Raw genomic sequence first — 21,268 nt, forward strand, 5'->3', positions numbered from 1 at the left:
ACCGGTTCAGCGGGTTTCGTTTCCAGATTTCCGGCGTTATGGTAATGTTCGCAACACTCGACGGAACGGGAAGACAATAAACGACGTGATTGGCATGCGGTTGAAAAGTTTTCGAACCGAGTTCGAGTGTCGATCGATCGACCATTTAGTAGTCTGTTGCATCCTGCGCCCTCCACGCGATTCTCGGAGCATCGATCGTTCGGCCCCCCGAACTTTAGCATTCAATTCTTCGCCTTTTTTCGTTCTCAGCTCGCCAACTTCAATGTTTAGCAGTGCAGTACAGTGGAGTGCCGTGGACCGAAATGCAATCCTGTCCCGGCCGGGTGGGACCGCTCGCTTTGAAGTAGGACTGCTTTCCGCAGAACGGTAGAAACAATCAATAAAAAGGCAAATGGCTTTTCCCGGTCCCCCGGCCATGACGGGGGTTTTGAGGTGCACTTTCCACATCATTTGCCGCGTACGCGTCCCGATCCCGGATCCGGATATTAAAACTGTGAAATGGGGTTTTCCCACTGAAGAACTCGGCCGTCGCCGTGAAGCTTCGCTCAATTTCCAGGCTTTCTTTTTATCTCCTGCCCACCCCCGATGCGGCAACTTAAAACTGTAGTCGAGCACCTTGCGCTTCGGACGGTGGACTTTGGAGCCTGGCAGAATAATGTTCTGCCTCTGATGAGCATGGATGGATATTTTCCGTTAATTTATGACGTCCTCACTGTTCTTGTCTTGGCTTCGCCCCGAGGCGTGCTTCAAAAATCAAGCGAGCGAATCGTATTTTTAGCCTCTTCATAAAACCGGCCGGTGCCTCGGGAAGGTGATCCGATGGGGCAGAGTATCCCGGCGCTGAGTATCACGTGAAATCGGCGCCACAAAACCAAACCCCAACCTAACCTCATGAAGCTGATGGAAAACAATCTCCTGAGCATCATAACTCGCGGTAATTCTCGTTGTAGGTCGTCCCGGTTGAGGCTCGATCCGCAGCGCTCGATGTGGCCACTGTTTGTTTCCTTCGCCCTCCGGCATCTTCCGCACACTTTACGATCCGGGCCATAAAAACCGGACCGACAATGGAGGTCCGAAATCACGATGTCCGTTCATGACGACGACGACGACGACGACGAGGATGTGCCAACGTGGTCAAGGAGCCAGGAACAGCAGGACTGATTTAATAAACAATTTTCCTCTCGCATGGCGCATCGGTATGCGGTACGTGGGGCCCTTTTTATGTTGCGTGACGTGCGTTGGTTTGGCTTTTTTCGAAGTGCAGAAAGAGAGAGAGCAAGAGAGGCCTCGAAGGTGCCATTAATCAATGGAGCTGACACTCGGCGGGAGCTAAATTATTTTCGGGCTTAAAGTGAGATCCGGGCAAGTTTATGTGTCGTCCGCCGAAACGAATTCGTCCCGCCGAGTGAGTGGAGCTTAAACGGCAAACGTTAACACTGCGCCAGTAGCAGCAGATGCTACTGAGAATGAGATGCCAGCGGCCAGCTTTTCAGCCCGGGGCCCGCCTTCGGGAAATCAATCAAATATTTGCTCTACTTCGGTCTGTTTGTTGTTAAACTGTTTAACGGAACGGGCCTATTTGTTTTAAAGTGTTTACGGAACCGAGAGGAGAGCAATTTTTGGACCTTATTCAGGAGTCTTCATTCAGCTATCGAAGCGTTTTGTCCAAGCCGAAGAAAAGGAAACCAAGTTATTGACTGCAAAAATTCATCGATAAGTTATAAGCGGACTAGGTTCATTCAGTAAGACCGGGTCTTGTTCCATTGTTTCCAAAGCGGATCGCCTTGTCCCGTCTCGTCAATCAATGAAGTGCCTCTGCATAGCCATCGAATGCGAATATCCCGTGTTTGAAATGAAATATGCCGTACTGGCGATGAAAAACGGCATATTTAAACGGAAGCCAGCCCATGCCGAAGATTACGCCAAATATTAACACAAGATACATTTCATTTTTCCTGGCCTTGGCCGTGGCGCCGAACGACGCACAGCAGACGCTTTGTGCCCTCTCCGAGTGGGCTCTACATTTGTTATGCAAATGTGTACATAATGCTTATCCCGAGACGGACGGGACGGGCCGCGAGAGACAGCGCATTGTCTTTGATACAACCCTTACGGGAGACCTCCAACGCCGCGAGAGCGGGCGCGTTATTGCGCAAAGTCCTTGGCGACCTGGCGAGACGAGTAAATCATGTTCTTACGAAATAAATTGAATAATTCACACAGGATGACACCCACTTCCGGGCACTTCCGGGCAGGCCGGGGCGATGATCGGGCACAGCTTCTACCCGTCCACAGTGCCACACCAGGGTGCACCACCCGAACACGGCACGGGAAGGCCGCTTGACAAGTATTCTGAAACCGCGACGCGATGGTGTGCATTTTTCATGTTTCGCTTTGCCCCTGGTCGGGTCCTGGGGTCTGGGCACATACAGTCGGTTGCCACCGCCAAAGGATGCATTAAATTCTGCATTCCGGTTTTTTTCCGGCGCAGTGCGAGGACACCTTCCGGAAGTAAAACGACGACGGACTAGCCGGCTTTATGTTTTCACATTAGCAGCGTGACGGTATTAACTCTGGTGTTTGCGTTTAATTTTTTAATCCTTTTCCAGCGTCATTCACGGTGCACGGTGCTTTTCTTAGAACGTTGCTAGTTCCCGGGTACGGAGGAAAGCTTTTAGATGGAGACACGGCGTCAGCGTGAATTGAACAAAGGGAAGTGTAATTCGTAGACTGCATTCACACTGGTTGTTTAGTGAAAGTAGAAATGTAGGAACTAACGAGATATTACTGGCCATACTTTTGCCACGGAAGCCCTAGTAAGACTCGCTTTTACTTGCTTTAGGTATTTTTAAAATACATCACATCTTTACTGGTTTAATGTGGTGAATACGGTGAGGTGAATACAGTGAGAGAGGTGAATAACAATACGATGACGATCCTGGACCAAGAGATCCAAAGCAGCACGAAATCTATGGTTCTCGTTAATGTCTATGGTTACTAGGATCAATTGCCGAGGGATAAAATTGTGGGAATCAATTATCGGCACACCAACATTCTTTGACAGATGCATTTTTGTTGTATTACTTTTTATAGTCACTTCACGGGAAGGCGATCGGGCGGGCTTAAAATTATCTATGTCCGTCCCCTGGTTCTAAGCTACCTCCTCACCATTTTTGAGCCAAATCGATTCCGCCGTTCTTGAGTTCTAAATAGTGTAACTAAAACGACTTTCTTTTATATAGATCAAAGAGACCGGTACAGTGACGTCTATCGCTGGGTCATTTACGGCTCGAATTTGGAACCATTTAGGAAGTATAAGTATTTTTAACCTTCAGTGTAACTCCCACTAGTTGTCACCGAAACTCTTGTGTGGATGCTGGTGCAGTGATGCAAATCTATTGTTCTGTCTTATGCCCAGCTACAACCTCTCCCTTCGTCATACTGTTGCACTCTCTTTCAGCTAACATCAATGCTGTTTTTTTTTTTCGAACAGTTTTTACAATTATTTTACGCAACGAGTGCATGTCAGCCGGTCGGTCGTGTGTCGTGGTGAAATATTGCACTTTCCTGTCCAGCACATCTACTAAATGTGAATCCCCGGCCCGCCCGGCACACAGACTAGCGAGCGAGCGAGTGCCATTTGGCGCGTAAACGTGCGAGCAAAAAATCTCCGACTCCGCAGATGGCCCGTTCGCCCGGCACCAAGAATGTCCCAACCCAAAGCAAACTGACACAAGGAAGTAAGTCCGCGCGCACAGGTGGGTCTCGTGTCCCTGGTCCCGCGGTTCTGTGCAGCGCGCCCAAAAAAGAAGGAGAAACAAAGACCTGAAAGGCAACTCGTGTCGGATCAGCATCACGTGACGCCCGCGATGGTGACGCTGGAGGGATAATGAGCGGGGCACACGGAGAGGATGGCAAACGAGCGCTCGGTTCGCTCCGAAGCAACTTGTAAGTCCCCGTGTGTATGAGAGAGACACGGGGCGGACGGTGATGCCAGAAACAATGGAATCCTTTTTTCACCTTCCCGCGCTGCTTCCGTGATGACTCCGTCCTTTGGCGTGCCATTCGCACCCCGAAAAGCGAGCTAATGTCGTACCCTGCCGGAGCCCTGCTCTGCATGACTGAGCCTTCTTCTTGTGTGCGCGAATAGGAATAAAAAAACGAATATTATGCTCGCTCTAAAGAAGGCTACAGGATGGTTGCAGCAGCCACGGGAGTTTTATCATTGTTTAGCATGGCGCGAGACCCGGGCGGGCGACCGAAAAAGGGCGCGACGACATTTAATCTTGCTTTCCCACGACATTAAGCATAAATTATGCGCCGCTCGGTTGCAACTGCCGGCAACCGGCGTAAACATCGGGCCGCGGGCGACGTGGATTTCGAATTTTCCGTTCCCCGTCCGTTCGTTCGGCACACAAATGTTCGTCAACCTGACACTTATTAGTAGTTGCCCGCGCCATGTTGCCCGGCCCACCGTGCTCGTTATGCAAGGCGTTCGGTTTAATGGTGTATTTATGTTTCCGGTTGACATATTAGAGCTGGCGGAGTTCCGCTTTTTCGCACCACCAGCACCGCGATCGGAAAGAAGCATCTTGAGACACCCTTGAGGTGGACCGCGCGGATGTGGCGTTTCCCATGTTTATTCACTATTACATGCGCCGCGCACGCTTGGAGTGCATTCCACACGTATGTCAGCCGACTTAACGACTCGCAGCACCGGGGAGTTGCAATAACTCGTTGCCGGGCTCGGGCTACGTTCGTTCGTTCGTTCCTTTTTGGCTGACACCATGATCAATCGCCTCCGATGGCGCGAAGCCACCGAAGCCTCCCCGTAGTGCTATAGCAAACATAAAATTCCATTTTCTGCCTCCGATACGACCGTAAAATCGTTGACTTGTGAATGTTTTTGCGAAAGTATTTTTTAATATCCCTTGAGCGATCGTTGGGACTTTTTAATGAAAAAATTTCTGCTCGATATTACCGTTAACGATGCGACCGAACGAGGCGTTGAGTGCGGCAACTATCGATCAAATGTTTTCAACAGTTTCGAATATCGACATTAAAACATTTTGAACTGGGAGACTGTTCAATAGTTCAAATATTCTTTTTGAACCCATTCAGATATTGATGTCTCCAAAGAGTAAGTGTTTAAAAATTATCGCGACTTTTGAATGTCTGTGGGTTGCGTATTTTTGATTCTTTTTGTGGCGTTACTACTCATAACTTTTACTTATGCCGAAAAGTTCGCCTATTTTGAATAATCAGTTCAGATTTGACAGAAGCTTTGTTTGTACGTGTTTTGGCTTATCGTCGATTTTTGACGGAATTCAACCAAAAACAGACGCTAGTCGAAATTGAGGGTAATCGAAATTGGTAATCGAAATTGTTGACGAATCATGGGTTTATAGTTATGACGTGGAAACTGAAGCTCAATCAACCCAATTCTACCGCAAGGTCAATAAGGAACATTACCTGTAAGTTATGCGCAATTTACACCCGGATAACGTAAATGCTCACAAACACAAGACACTAATGAATGCCACAAGTCGAAGGTGAACAAAATCACCAGAAAGGTTTTTTGAAGTGCTTCGAGGGTTAAAAAAACGTTGGAACAAGTGTATAATATCTAATGGAGATTACTTTGAAGAGGACAAAATAGATATCCTTTTGTCATTTGTATTATTCCAGTCGATTAAAGGCAGCACAAACAAAACACTACTAATAAAGAAAAATAATCAAAACAAATTGATTTTTCTTTAAAAAGCTTCAAAAATCGGTACTAAAAGGTCTGAATGATTGAACTTTCCATAATTTACATCGACATCATACCAATTTAGGATACAATTAGTTGAAAAACTTTCAAGAAAGAAATGCAGCTTTCAAGCCATTATCGCATTATTGCCACGTCAAGAAGAATCATAACCCGTTCGTAGTGCCTCAAAACGGCGGGCCACGTTTATGAGAACCCGTTTTAAAATAAATTACACGGTTGCTCCAGGCACCAGGCCATTTCGCTACTAATATGATTGCAGTTTGCAACTTTTCCGACCGACGGAGTTCCACGCTGCTAATGACTCAATGGCGTAATATGTATACACATTGGTAAAGTTTCGCCCAGTTCGCTGAACGATGCGACGACGTTGACGACATCGGGGGGGATGATTACATTATCAACACACTCCATTAGCGCTGGTGGTTCGCGGCGAAAGAGTACTCGAGTATAATACTCGCATAATGCCACTCTTTCGCAAGCTTCATAAGCAATTGTTCCAGCAATTGACACGCATCGGAAAGATCAAACATGACCGCGGCCACAAGCGTTGCACATCGTCTCTTCGTCGGTGCCAAGATCGATCCCGTTGCGCTCGAAATTAAGCTCCCGCAACAAATGACGCCCAGCCAGTCGCCATGCATTCATAATCCGTGAGAAAACGCTCACCAGATTGCTCGGGTGCCATCGGCTGTGTAGGCCGGATAATCCGTTCGGTGGGAAGAATGTTTCGGCGAAAGGATCACGGCGGGCATCAATATGTTGATTAATTAATTTCCACCCGCCTCGAAGGGTCACTGCCAACCGTCGGAGAATCGCCTGACAGCGCACATCACGCACGCACGGGGCTTTGGGGTTATGCTTTGTGGGTTCCTGGGGGGGTTGCAGGCGGCCTACCTCGTATCAGCTCGCGGCTTTGCGGTTTCCTCAGCAGCATGAACTCGCCGTCCTCGCGCTTCCAGGTGACCCGGGGCGTCGGGTGTCCGACGGCTTTGCAAACGATCGTCGCATCTTCGCCCTCCTGGACCGCGATGTCGGCCGACGACTCCTCGTTGATTATATCCGGTGGAACTGTGTGGGGAAGAGACGAGAGAAATGCCATCAGTCAGAGGGTTTGGGAGTTCGGCTCCGGGCTCGTGTGGAGGGTTGGCATTAAACTGCGTTGGGAGTACCGCCGAGTAATCCCATCTTCTTGGAAGACACGAGGTTGCTGAATCCGATTCTTCAATGGCCAGATTAATCCACTCCGACAAGCACGGCACACCCAGCACTCATGCTGCCGGAGCTTCACCACATGTTTTAAGCAGGCTCGAGCGGTCTCGATTTTCATCAATATTCAATTCCCGGCCATCACAGACCTGTCTGCGCGTCGTGGCACAGTCGGCCGATTGCTGCAGCCACCAGGCAGGATGCTTTGTAATGCGATATCGAGCAGCGAATATTATATTCGCCTCTAATGCCATTAGCGTCTGCTTCTCGGGGCGACGAGCGTTAAGCAGGTCGCAAATCTGGAGCAAATCTGCCAATTCGATTGGTCGCGCCGGGCAGCGTTGGGGTGGTTGAGTATGGACCCCTTTGAACTCTCCCGGAATTCAAGCATCAAATTGAAGTTGAAAGTTTTTGAAGATTGAGGATTCAAAAGAGAAGTGTTGTTCGCGAATTCGCAACTCGCTGATCTCCATTCTACATTTTCCCCCCACTATTAAGGGGCCAAAAATCAATTCGAGCTAAGTGGATTTCTTTCATTTTGTAACGCTCACGAATTGTTTGCAAAATGCCTACTTTCGACCCTAGATAGGTCGGGACGACTTCGAACTTAAGGTCACCTATTGCTACGTCACCAAGTTGTTGGTTGGGTTGCTAACGGTATGGTCACCATGAATTATGTCTTGTTCTCGATTAGCTGCAGACCTGCAGATCTTCCGCTGCTTGCTCAATACCCATATACGCCTGAGATACATCGGAGAGCCTTAGACCTATAATGTCTATGTCATAAGCATAGGTCAGTATCTAGCTGGATTTGAAGTACCTGGCCCCTAAGGTCTTCACTACACAGAGCGAATGGCTCGCTCCGGCGCGATGTTGAAAAGGACACAAGCCGTCTACTTGGTGAAGGGATGGCCATGTTCGTTCTAAACTAGTGTTGATCTAATACTTGAAATCAATTGAAAGGAGACATGTTTGTGAATTGGCATCTCAATTTGATGAAAACTTCACGTCATATAGTTACACGCCTGAACCTACGACTCGTCCGAGAAACCATATCCCGTACACGTGCCACGAGCCACATCCGCTTCACCGATGCGCCGGGACGATCCAGACGAAATCTAACGCTCATAACGGTACATCGGCGACCCACCAACCTGTTCCCACGATAGCAGTGCAGCAGTCAACGGCTAATTCGCTGCATCGACAATTATTTACCATAGGCAAACAGCGGCAAAAACAGACCAGGCCCTCCCAATAGGTCAGCTTGATAAGGTAGAAGTAAGAAATCATTCTAAGCAAGGTAAAAAGTAAGAAATAAAGTCAGTTTTATACTTGGACTCATAATTATATGTCTAGGCAAACAACCGAGCTCCGCTGGCTCAACCATGTGTCGGCCGCTTTTCCGAAAACCTCCTCGTTCGATGGTAACTAACACCTTAATTTCCTTTGCTTGTTGAATACCATCAACAATTCTGCAAACAAAAAGAACTAGATTGGGGTGCGCTTCGGAGCAGTAGCCGATTATCCAACTGGGCTTGCTTCTGTGTTCTTCCAAGCTAAGAATTTAAGGTCACACTATTTTGCAAGACCCTCACAATTACTTCATCAATAGCCCCGACCAAAATCTTGTTCCACAAAATTACACATCAATTAGAAAAAAGTTAGTTTTTGCGCCTCATTGAATTCCCATTTTGACACTCCAGTACGCCGTCTGGTGCAGTAATTAAGGGACTCGTTACGACGATTATCTAATGCCGGCTAAGCCCGGCCATTGCTTGATTCAATGAAGCTGGCCGTGTGGAATCCGAACTCCGGAGTCGGCGGCGGCGTCGGCGAATCCCTTTGAAACACGGAAATCAACGCGCGGATGGCCGAGATGAATCTGTATCGAGATGGGCTGCGATTGCAACCCGGTCGTCGTCGCAGCATGCTCCGGGACCGACTCGGAAGCCTTTCTAATGCTCGTTCGCCGCTCGGGTGCATCCGGTGTCGGGCGCGTGTAAGGTGATGACCTCAGCTTAAGCGGAAAGTGCTGACTACTGCCCCAGGACTCGGGCGGTGGCCACAAATCTCCACCACGGGAAGTAAGGGAACGATACAACTTCTCGGTCCTCGCGCCCGTGTGTGTGGTTCCATTTTTTTCGCCGTACACAAAACCGTTTCGTGCCGGGACCGTCCATTCATGGTGGCCATTAAACGATGGAAAGCAGCAGCAACAAAGCAACTCGCGCCGGGGCATGAGGAAAACGGATAATTACTTCCATGCAACCCCCGGGAAAGTAATTACACCACGGAATTGTCGATCCTTCCTCCGTGGGCGAAAAAGGAGGAATAAAATAGACACTGCGGCTGACTGGCTGGGCTGGAACTGACGGCGGTGGCCCCGGAAAGGCGAGATAAGGCGAACCAGATAAGGCGGGATGGAAGAAAAATGCATCATCAGGCGAACGAAAGGGGGGGAAAACGGGGACCAAAAAGGACCCAACAACGATGTGGCGGGTTCACGTTTCCAGTGTTCCGGTGGTGCCGTAGCGAGCGAGCGAGCGAGAGAGAGAGAGAGAGAGAGAGAGAGAGCAGTAATTTCATGCTGTGGACGGCGCCAGGGCAGTACCTTCGGCGCCATTCTCGCCACCACTTGCCCCTGGCGGGTCCTTCCTCCGTTCTGGAGGGAGACAAAGAAGCGCCGTCCTTTCTTCCGGCCACCTTTCGGTTCGGCCGTTAATGAAAAGATTCCTACTCCGCCTGCCACCTGCCACTGCCGTTTACTTTTCTTTTCCCGCAAGGTGGGAAAAGTTTTCCACCCAACTCCGGGTGGGGGGAAAAATCCGGTCAGTTCCGGCCGGGCCGGGAGGTGCAAAACGTGGAGCAACAATGTAGGGTCTTACTGAATAAGTGTGCGGATAAAAACGCCGACGGGACAACGCCGGAGGAGCAAATGAATCCTTACTTTCCTTCCGATTTTCCTCCCTTTGGGTCTCATTTAGGCTCGCCTGGCGTCTGGGGGGACCTGAAAAATGCCAAACGCAGATCCGAAGAATGTCTCTTTTCGAAACATTTTCGTGTAGCTTTTGCTGCCCGGAAATGTCGCAGCACAGGACCGAAGAAAATGGCCGGAATGCAACACAAACCTGGCAACGGGGGCCCGTCGGGGCCGTAAAACAATAGAACAAGACAACAAATAAACGGCTCTTCGAAGAAGGGTAGCGACCGACGAATTTCTTTCATTTTCAATTCAAACCGGCCCATCTGGGGAACCGACCCGTGCAGGCCGGCTACGTATTGACGTCCGGACAGCTTCGTTGATGTTTCGCGTTTCCGGAGGGGCCCAATCCTCCAAAAAATTAAGACCCGGTACCGGTTCCTTACGGTGCGCCGCCCCGGGTATCGGGTGGTGTCAACATTCCACATCTCATTGCCGTTGCTCACAATTCCCGTGACTGTGGCGCTGGTGCTAATTTATGTGCGAAGGATCCGTTCCGTCGGGACGGTGGATTAATGAGGTTGCGACAGAGATATTTGGTTTGGGAGATGGAATTTTGGATAAATTTCTTGCCAGCACCTTGCCAGCCGCTTGTCGTTTGTCGTTTCGCTTCCAATGAAGCTTACGTTAATTCTCTGCGCTACATTAAAATACGAAGCCTTAACGAATTAAGGCGCAGGAAATGTTAATATTGAAGATAGCTGCAATTTAATAACATTTATGCTTGGCACAATTGATACAGCAATTCATGTAGCATTCATGTTCATTAATTCTATTGCACGTAGCGCCGTCCTGTTATCTGCTTATCAATATGGAAATTAGTGGAAATCAGCTTAAATGAAATGAGCTTTTCAATAGAAGGATCCAAAATGAAACAATCTATCGCAAGGGAATCCATGATCCTCTAGTAACGTAATAATTAAGACGTGGAACTTAATAACGAAACACGGAAATGTTTAACATTTCGGGTCCTTTTCAAGTGCAAGCTTTTAGTCGTGGAAATTGATTCTCCCTTATTGGCAACAACTGTTATCTTGTCCACACCTGAGTGGAATGTACGAAGGCGTCCTACGTATGAGTTTGTTGTTTTTTCTCCTCAACTTTTTACATGTTTCGAGCCAAGCACTCGTCAAAATGAAAATAAATAAATAAATATATATTGGTTAATGGAGTGATAAGCCTTTCAAAATAATCAATTGACGATAATATTGTCTTAGGGTAGTGTATAAATTACAATCACTTCAGTGCTGTTGATTTCAATTTTTTATGAGCATTGGAAAAGGGTTTCCTTTCGGGGGTTCAATTCAATCATAAACCACGGTCAATAACAAACGAGCATAAGTGGGGGGGCGCTCCTCATTATGGTTAGTAAATGCAATTTCGATAATCGATCGGAGTGCGGCCACAAAATTGGTCCCGGGAAAAAAAGCCACAGTGAGAGCACGAATCCCATCAACAACTTAATTATGCTGCCCCACTGTCACCGCCACCGACGGAGGGCTCTTCCAGTGAATGCGCTCACAGGATGTGATTAGTTCTTCGTCGTGAGATAATCCTTTCTCGATAGAGTTATCGTCACGGGTTACCCCTGGGGAGGTTTTGCTTAATTATTCCCACCCACTCGGCGGGAGAGCAGAAGGATCCGGTTTTTTTTGTGGGCTTGGTTTGGCCATTTTTCCATCCTCAGGAGGGAATTCAGTTCAATTCGCCTCGCCTCGAAGGTCCTTGCACGCTGATTGGGTCGGGTCGAGAATCAAGGATCCTGCTTTCGTACGGCATCCACGGATGCTTGTGTTGTGAGCTTCCCTCGAAATGACTTCCTTAGACCTCTCTCCGGTCCGGTTGTGTGTTTGGGGGAGCAAAAAGGTTCGTGAAAATGAAATTGAATTGTATCCCGGCAAACGAAAGGAACCGGTTCAGGAATGTTAGTTTCGAGTTTCCCCGTTTAGAGTTCTCTAATGGTTCGTCCTGCTGCTGGATTGCCTATTTTGCTCGTTGCCCACACATACCAGCAGACAGACACTAATCACATTATGCTTTTGTCTGTGGCCTCTGTGACGCTTAAAAACTGTTCCGTCAGCAACTGCGACCGGATGCGCAGAGCAATGGGCTGCATCATTTCGAAAAGGGATGCAGCTTTACACATACGAAGAATAGCCCTCACGGCGAAGGCTGGCTCTAATGCGGTGACCCAATGCTGTATGTTGGTAAGAAAATTGCTTGAGAAATGATTGTTTGATCGAACTGAACGAACGATCGAAAAAGGAGCAAAACCTCCGGAACCTCCTCCCATCGGGAACCGCGGCCAATGCTTCCTCTTCCTGACAACATCCTTCCTAACTGAGTGACAAATTTGACCGTTCCCGCCACGATGCGGCCACCACGTTTTCCGGCAGCAAATTGAGAAAAGATTTGCTTCCCGGGTCCGGTGGCATCGGTTTTTGCGCACCCCGAGAGTGTGATAATGCAGAATGCATTTGCGATGCGGTTTTCGGTGCCCGTGTTTTTGGCCCGTTCCCAAGGAGAGCTTCGAGTTTTTTTTTATTCCCCTGCCCGATCGATCTTCCGGACGCTTCCGGGCATTAGCATCATCCGTTTTACTGTTGCATCTTTTCCAGGGCCAGATTGCGTGGTTTTTTTATCCCCATCCCGGGCAAAAAAGCCAAGTGCCATTTCGATCACTTTTTTGGTCTCGCCCCGAGTCGCCTCACTTCCGGTACTTCGTTCCGGACGGAGGGATTCCTTTCCTTGCCAGATTTGGTCAAAAGTCAGCCAGTGCCGTAAAAAGAAGGGGGCTTCGGGTTTTGCATACTTTTTTCCCGATCGTGCCGGGTGCTAATTAAATGAAAATGAAGAAGATAATGAACACACTGCTCCCGGGGTCAATGTGGGCCCCCGGGGGGAAGTCGTTTTTCACAGCGGCGTGCGTTGGTGGGGCGCGGCAAATTCTTGGCAAATAGTTTTCTCCGTTCGCTTTTGGGGAACGAACCACGAGGTTAGAAGATTCGATCGAAGCCAACGTACTAAGCGTTGGTTTTTCTGGCTCGCTGGCTCCCAGGCCAAGATTTGGCCGTGACGGTGCTTGGTCGATTTTTTGGCCACCCCGTCGCTCCTGCAACACGTGGAATGTGGCGAGCAAGTTTTGTGCCGGGCGGGCGCAAAATGTTTGCTCCCATAATTAAGATGTCGCGCTGTCGGTTAGTTGTTGTTCGGTTGTTCGCTTGAATCGACGGTTCGTTAGGGTTCGCCAACAAAATAGTTGGGCCAACGAAAGACATCCTGGCCGGACTCAGGTGCCGCAGCAAATCGATGTTTTCCGCACCAACGCAAATGGAGGAACGGAAGTCGCCACGCCGCTGACGACGACGAATAAAGGCAGTAATGAGCTGGTTTAGCGCTTTTTCATGCCCGTGGCGAGATTCGCCTGGCCATTTCCGGGCGCCACAAACGGGGAGAGACTTTTCGTGGATCGTCGTCCGGTATGTAGCGAGCTTTGAATTATTCATGTGCCCCATTCTAACGGGGCCAGCGGCAGGCCAATGGCACTAAAGTGGTGCACTAATGGCGACGAGTTGCTTCGGTGGCAGCGAGAAGAGCTAACAAAATTATTATCGTGAAGAAATTAATTACGGTGCTTGTTTTGTGCTTCGATCGGAACGAACTGTTTTCGGGCGACCTTTCGGGCAACATGTTCCGTGGGTTGGTAAGTAACTACGACGCTTGTTTGGCGATATTTTTCGATGATGCTACCTTATATTGATCAATTTGGTAACTTTCGAGATTCGAGATCCTTGGCTACAAGCCTTGAAGACGATCCACGTCAAGGACGTCAACATTTGGAGTGTTTTCGAAAGTTTACTCATCACTATTGATGAGCTTTGGTTCTATCACCATGATCCTGAGTTAAAACAAGAGTCTAAAGAGTGGTATGAGCCGGGTTTTTTGGTTCCGAAACGAAGCTAAGAAGGTGTTAGCATCAGTGGAAAAAGACCTGTTTTGCAGAAGGAAAAAATCCTTCTTCTTCAGGACATTTCACCTTTTCCTTTATGAAAAGCATTTCGCCAATGGCAGAAATTCATGAATTAAAATTCGAATTGTTGGAGTATTCAGCGTATTCAGCAGATTTGGCCCCAACTTACTTCCATCTGTTTCCAAACCAAAACAAAAGTCATGCGTGGAAAGCATTTTTCATCAAACGATGAGGTCATAAGAACTATGGAAGCGTATTTTGCAGCCTTTCAGGATTCTCGGCTTTAGGGATGGAATTCATAAATTTAAATCTCGTTCGAGTGTCTTGATGTTCAAGGAGACCATACTCAATAATAAAGAGCATTTCATACCATCAAATTGTGTTTTTCTCATCGAACCGGAAAACTTATTGAACCGGTTGGTAAATAGTCGAAACATAATGTTAAACAAGTGATTAGAAGTCAGATTAGTTGAGTTACGAAGGAGTTCCCGAATTTCATTTGTGGATGTTGTTTCAATACTAACCCTGTCTCGACCGATCTACTTAACGGGCATGCATTGATCGGCGGAATTGTACAGGATCCATCCCTGCTCCATCGGCAAGAGAATTTAAATCACGAATAGTTTATGGCCGTCTGCCGGAGACGAAACCGTTTGCAAAACCGAACAAAATTTCAATAAAACCCGCTGCCGATTCTACTCTGCACCGGAACGCGTGCACCCTAAAGCCCTTCAAATTCCTGAAGAAACATTCCGAGTTGACGATGCAATGACGTTCTTCAACACAAATCTGCTTTACGGCACGTGACCGTCCGAAGCGGGAGTCGTCTCGGAGCCATCGAAAGGTTCGGGGAATGTTGCCAATAAAACTGAATCAAAACTTGCCAAGAACTTAAAAGGCGTAGACGATTGCGCTGGGCACAGGAAATAGAAAACACCGGGCACGTTGCTGGCCGGCCCGGGTTGATGCATCCACTCGAGACTGCGTGCGATGCATCCATGGTGGATGTCACATTTCGAACACGGATCATCCTCACCGCCCTCTCGTTTGTGGTTCACCTGATCCTGATGAGGGCCCCGACGCTCCAATCATACATCTAATATTGATTTTGCCATTCTCGAAAGCCCCTCGATCCGCACTCGGTGGTGGTGCCCTTCGTCAACCAGAGTTTCGAAAAATAAAACCCACTCCCTCTGACGCCTGTCGATTAAACCAAAGTGCGGATTAAACGCAGCTTGAGCCCTATGCCCGGGTCCCAGTGCACAAAACGTGCAGCTAAACCCACTGTTCGATCGATCGAGGGGCGCGTTCGCCACAACACGAGCACCGCGCGGAACAATCGATGCAAATATTGCAAAATTTTCAACAAATACCTACAAATACCTCGTATCCCTCACGCACACATACACCCCTACTGTGGGTCCTTCCGTAGGATGACCGGAAAAGGGGGGCCAATCGACTCGAAGCGCACACGGGAATCAATCGGGAACTTTGGCCTCTCGCGGGCCCAGAGTTGGATAATACAATTTTAATTAAAACATAGTTCCTTCCGCTTCCACACAACGGGACCCCCCGACGCACACCCACCCATACACAGGCAGTTCGTTGCACGGTCAATATTTAATTTAATTTTGAATCTCGCAGCCGCCCGAGGCCCTGCCGCGTGCTCTCGTGCGCGCGTAAGGTTCGCACCAGACCGGGAATAGTTTATCAGACCGGGTGTGTGCCGGCTTTCGCAGCGGCCAACAAAAAGCGAGGGAAAAATGTCGAAAATGTGGGAAAATGAAACACATATCCTGGCACACGCGGGGCGTTCGTGGGGGTTCATAAAAACCAATCTACGGCGCGTGCATATACGAGGGAATGGGCCCCCTTTCGAAGTGTTGAAGACGAACTGAGCTTCGGAGGGGCCCTTTTTACACCGGTCGCTGGAAGAAGGAGGTCAAGAAATTCTCGGCAGTCCGTACCTTGCACATCGATGCACCCGATCTGCTTCTTCATCGGGCTCGCGTTGATCTGGCACATGTAGCAGCCGCGGTCCGATTCGCGCAGCTGCCGGATCCGGAGGCGCCACGTGCGAAAGTCCTCGTGCACGACGCTGATGCGCGAGTTGTGCGTCACGACGCGGCCCTGCAGTGCCAGCACGGTCTGGTCGGAGGCCCGCAGCCAGCCGACCTTGTAGCGGCCCAGGTTGCGCACCGAGCAGGTCAAGACCGCTTCCCGGCCCGTCGGCGACGATATGTTCTGGATGGTGCCCTCGAACTCCGGCTCCAGATCGACCGCCAGCTGCTGCTGCGACTGGTTGAGATCTGCAATGGAAGCGATAGATCGCTCAGTTAGCAACTAGTTGGTGGTTTTTTGTGTCGTGAATTTGGTCTAGAATTGGAATTCTCAACCAATTATTAGTCTGTAACAGTTTATGGTTTTTTAAAAGAAAAGACTTGAATGCTGTGTGTTCTTTTGTTGGTTTATCTTTCTAGGTAGAGGTAGGTCTAGGTAGTAGTTGGAAATAAAAAATAATAAGGTGGACGAAAAGGAATAAATCCTTCGCTTTAACAATCCTTGCAGGTCATCGGTTGATTGCGTTGACCGCTTCGATAAAGTTGGTGGCCCCACGCAATCGGTGCTTTTTTATTGAAACAAAATCCTTTTTCGCGTGATGAAAGCGAAAAAAGGACACTGTTCCGGTGAAACAATTTCCATAATGTCTCATTCTGTGTAAAAACGAAATAGAGAACGGGAGCGAAAAAACCCTCATCTCAGGCCGCCGCGGCACTGATCCCGCCGCCGTCGCCGGCCGCAAAAAGGGTTTGTGGCGCAAAGCGCAAGGATTCTATCTACAAATCCCTGGGCACATCCTTCCGGCCCTGTACGCCGTCTACCGACCGAACTTCCATAATGCAATGGTGAACCGGGCTGCTGGTCACCGGAAAATGGCATAACATTCGTTTAACATATTCATACGAAAGTTTTCCCGAAATGGGCGGTGGAAGGCCTTTTAGCGCCCAATGCGAGAGAGAGAGAGAGAGAGAGAGATAGTGGATGGAAACTTTCACTGGGCCGGTAACGGTAAGTAAACCGGCGGGACCCACCAGCTCGGACCAGATTTATCTCTGGCTTTATCTCGTTTCGGTTTACTTCCGGTGGGCTGGAGTTGATGAATAATTTTAAAACGTAAAACCACCGAAAATTGTTTCGCTCCGCCAGACGGCAATGGCGGCGAGTGTTTCGGGAAATTTTGCCAAATCGAGATTTGCCGAGCAGCAAAAAGGGAAGCCGAGGCAAAAAAAAAGCCAAAGGGCCAACTGCGCGCCGAAAACGCAGATCAATCCGGAGGATTTTCTACCAGACCCTGAGGTCCGGAGTGCCCCGACGTGAGATTTCGTCAAGCCACGGGCTCGGACGGGTTGAGCCAGGGCCCCAAAATGGAGAAAACTTTATCGAATTTACAAATTCCATCATTCCGGACGCTCGCTGCCGTGCATTGTTGCTGCTGCTGCTACCCGGTCACCACAGATAAAATGGATCTGAACCGAGAGATTGTGGTCAAGGTTTTTTGCGAGACACGGGGCCGCAAGTCGGAGCCGGATCAAACCCCAGGCGTTCCGGCCGGCGATTCGCCCGGCAACCTGTGGCCCAGTACGGCGCCAAAGGAGCACTCCCAAGTTAAGCTGCCCAAAAGGCTGCCGGACCCAAGTTTGGACTTCATTAGGATCGAGTTATGAGCAGTGAGCAAAGTGCTATAAATCCGCACGGTTCCAACTTAGAGCCCATGTTTCGGTCGAAACCGAAGCAACAAGGTCGGAGCATTTCGATAGCAAAAATAGCAAACCTTCGAGCACTGTAGCTCTTTTGAAGAATGGAAAGTTGGCCTTTTGTGTGTGCTGTACGAATGCGTTCGAACGCCAAACAAAAACGTTAACCGCAATCAGAAACAAGGCCTCAAGAAAGCCTTACATGATTTGAACTAAGCTTGTTGTTCGATTTGTGTACACTGTGGCTTGAAATTGCGTTGAAACTCGAACAGGAGGCATGTAATCTTTCGGAAAACTCCGAGAACTATGAGGGTTAAGCATGTTTGCTGAAGGTGAACTAAATAAGCCTCAGAAGCGCACGGTGCCATGTGGAAGTAATAGTTCTACTCTACATGTCTGCGAAGTTTGAAGGAGTAGTCGTGTTCCGGTGCTATGTAAACGAGAAATAAACAACGAGAACTTTTAACTTCTAAGAACCTTAGTGAGACTCATCATCGTTCATAGGCCCCTTGTTTATAGAATTACGTGATTTATCAACTTGTTAAAAGCCTTCATTGTTCAAACAACACACTCGTGTCCAAACTCGTCTAAGATTTGATACAGAATGACCGGCTGACGGAATGATAAGATATGTAACTTGTTTGGGAAAAATTAATCAAAAACTTAATTAATTAATTACATTGAAAGGTGATTACATGATTTTAAAGGTTGAAAGTTATACTTTAATTTGTTTGCTACCCAATCTTGCTAATTGTTTTGGTTCGTCTTCTTTAAGCATGTCTGCCATAGTTATTATGAAGCTCTCGTATTTTTCGTAATAATCACTCAACTGCATCGACTTTGAAGCTTGAATAAGAGAAGTTTGATAACTACACATAACGATCACAATTTTTGGTACTCGTTTGGGGTTTTTTACAACAACATGGTAGACTTTTTACCAACAGAAACGTAAAAAAGCCCCTAAAAAACGGCAAGTCTGATCAGTTCAACATATGAGTAGGTTTTTCTGCTCCAACATTCCCTCGCTGTATGAACAGTTCATGTTAGTTTCAGCATGCCATGATGTTCGAGCAGTCGAGTTGCTTAGTGCTCGCGTCGCGTAAGCTTTCGACCGTTACGGCATCCGTCAAAGCAGCGCTTTTGAAACCATAAAAGGGTTGCTATGTTCTATGTCAAACCGTGCCGCGGTGCGTTGGGCAGACATGTGTGGCAGAAGTAGGAACAGCAGGAACACCGAAACGGGAGTGTTGGTCCCATTTTTCGTACATCGCCGTACGGAATGCAGTAAAAAAAACGAATACGTGGGGTTGGCTACTTTTTTCCAATCGCCCTCCTTTAGAGGGAATCATGACTATCGTTCTGGAAGTAATAAATGAACAGCGCCACAGAAGCTCTCTCTGCAGGACACACAGCCCAGTTTTATATACATTTTATATTTTAATATTCATTTATGGCTGCGTTTTCACATTCTTCCATTAGAAGCTCAAACACTTGTCGGTAGATAATTAAAGTACAGTTTGTGAAAATCTGTTACCCATTTTTTCACAGTTAACACCCAATTTCAATGGTTCCGCACCGGAAAAGAACAACTACAACTAACCCGCCTGCGGTTTGCACATGTTTGCGTGAGACGATCAGAAACGTTTTAAACAAACCTCGAAACTGTTTTAATGGCCACTGCGTACCAGTGTTCTAGTTCCGTTCCCGGGTTTAGTATCCTTCTGCGCCAACCGAGTTGCTCGTAAACTCAAATTCCCTCCCGGCTGCTAGCCCCGCTCATTTCACCTTGCCCGGCACCTAATCTACCGTTTTGTAAATGTTTTCCGTGTCGGAATATTCACCTCCGCCCGGTTACGCCCGGTGCGCCCCGGCACTTCATCTCCATAAAGCTAATGAATTAATTGCAGAATAAACATGAATGAAATGTTCACTCCCTGTCTCTCTCTCTCTCTCTCTGGCTGGCGCGAGCTCGCATGCTGTCTGCCAGCGTGTTCGACTGAACATAACGGCAGCTCCACAGGACGACCACAGCTCCACTCCGGCCCCCTGCTACATGTGCTAGATATGCTTTTATGCTGTACTTTTTGGGTTTGCTTATTGCCAGCCGGCATCAGGAGGCAGTTCTGCAGCTGATGCTCCCGCTTCCGAGCCCGAGCCCGAGAAACCGACTGTGCGGCGAAAGTTTGTTGTCCACAAACAACATCGCCGCGCACACCCTCCTGCCGGGCACACTGAGTGGTCAGTGCTTTTGTAATAAAACTGAAACCATCCCCCGGCTGGCTGGCTGGCTGGCTGGCTGGAGTCCCCAACTGGTGGGGCTACTCCCGGCACGACGAGAACCGGTCGACAAGTAATCTTTGTATAATTTGACAACTTTCAACTTCATCTCCAACAGTTGTCCGAGTGTTCTGTGGCCACTCCATCGGACCGGTTGTGAAGATTTACCTCCCATAACTTCCACCGAGCACGCTCCGTTAAGCAATCAGACGCTCCAAAGGAACTGTGTCTCCTTGTTCCGTTCCTTGGCTGTTTGTTGCATGTTGTAGTTAAAGTGCTGCTTCTTGCTGCAGCAAACCAAGAACGTTACGGATGACGACGATGGCCCGGAGTGAGTCCTGCTTCGGTCATCCCGTAGCCGTCCATCCCTGTTTTTTATGATGTGTTCGACTTCAGTCTACAAACTAACCAATCTAATGAATCACGCCCGACGGTAGCAGAGTCTCCGGGTCCCTACAGTCATATTTATGTTCTAACATTCCCCGCCAGCGTCACACAATGGGTGATTCAATGAAAAGTACAGTTTACACATGAATGACTGCAGAATGTCGGTTTTAGTAGCTTACTTCGATTCGTTAGTTAAAGGTCCAAGGCTATCTTTTAGGTTAAAGGATTCTTCATTCTTTCTCTATTTACAACCATGATCCATTAACCAGCTCAAATAATTGGAAGAGTTCAACTTACGCAACCATTTTAATCTGGTCTTTTAAATTCCAGACTACCCAAAATTAAAAAAAACCTAAAAACACAAAATTGACAAGAAGTTTAGTTCTTTCATAATTCTTCTTCACCAATTGTTAACCAACGTGCAGGGCCATGGTGGCAAAGAAATTATATTAAAATCCTGGCCTAAGATTGTGGCAAAAAGAGGCTTAACCCTTGTTGCCTTTGTTGGGGGGTCCGAGCGAACCTTTTAACCGAGCGATTCCTAAAACCTACCTTGTAGCGTCGGCGAAAGGGAACCGTCCAGCCGGCTGGCCATCAGCAGCAACACCACGGCCACCAGCATCACCGAAATTTGCATGTAAACAGTCTCCATTGCTGGGGTGTAAAAGCGTCGATTTGGGAGCGCGCTCCCGTCGCGGACACTTTGACACCGGCGGCCTCTAGCTGAAACGACGGCGAGGCTCCAGGGCCCGCGCTCGGTGGGCAGCGAACGTCATGGAAACGACTGCAGCAACCATAGGGATCGGCACGAGAAAAAAAAACGGCACGGGTGGAAAAATGGATTTTCCACCACTCGCACTCTACCCACACGAAATTGGCCCGCACAAATGCTCACTTTTTGCACTGATCGTCCAAAATGG

The 21,268-nt window shown here is 48.4% G+C and overlaps 1 protein-coding gene across 1 annotated transcript in view; it reads right to left on the reverse strand.

Moving 5' to 3' along the window:
- The window catches only part of LOC131212043 (lachesin-like), a 34,020-nt gene extending 13,020 nt beyond the window's left edge, over positions 1 to 21,000 (reverse strand). Inside the window, exons 1-3 of the mRNA XM_058205766.1 lie at positions 20,901 to 21,000; positions 15,897 to 16,238; positions 6,668 to 6,841 (exon numbers count right to left, since the gene is read on the reverse strand). Of these exons, the coding sequence (XP_058061749.1) occupies positions 6,668 to 6,841; positions 15,897 to 16,238; positions 20,901 to 21,000 (616 nt within the window). The remainder of the gene's footprint in view (positions 1 to 6,667; positions 6,842 to 15,896; positions 16,239 to 20,900) is intronic.
- Positions 21,001 to 21,268: the final 268 nt, after the last annotated feature.

Source organism: Anopheles bellator, chromosome 2, assembly GCF_943735745.2.
Source record: "Anopheles bellator chromosome 2, idAnoBellAS_SP24_06.2, whole genome shotgun sequence".
NCBI classification, from domain to species: domain Eukaryota; kingdom Metazoa; phylum Arthropoda; class Insecta; order Diptera; family Culicidae; genus Anopheles; species Anopheles bellator.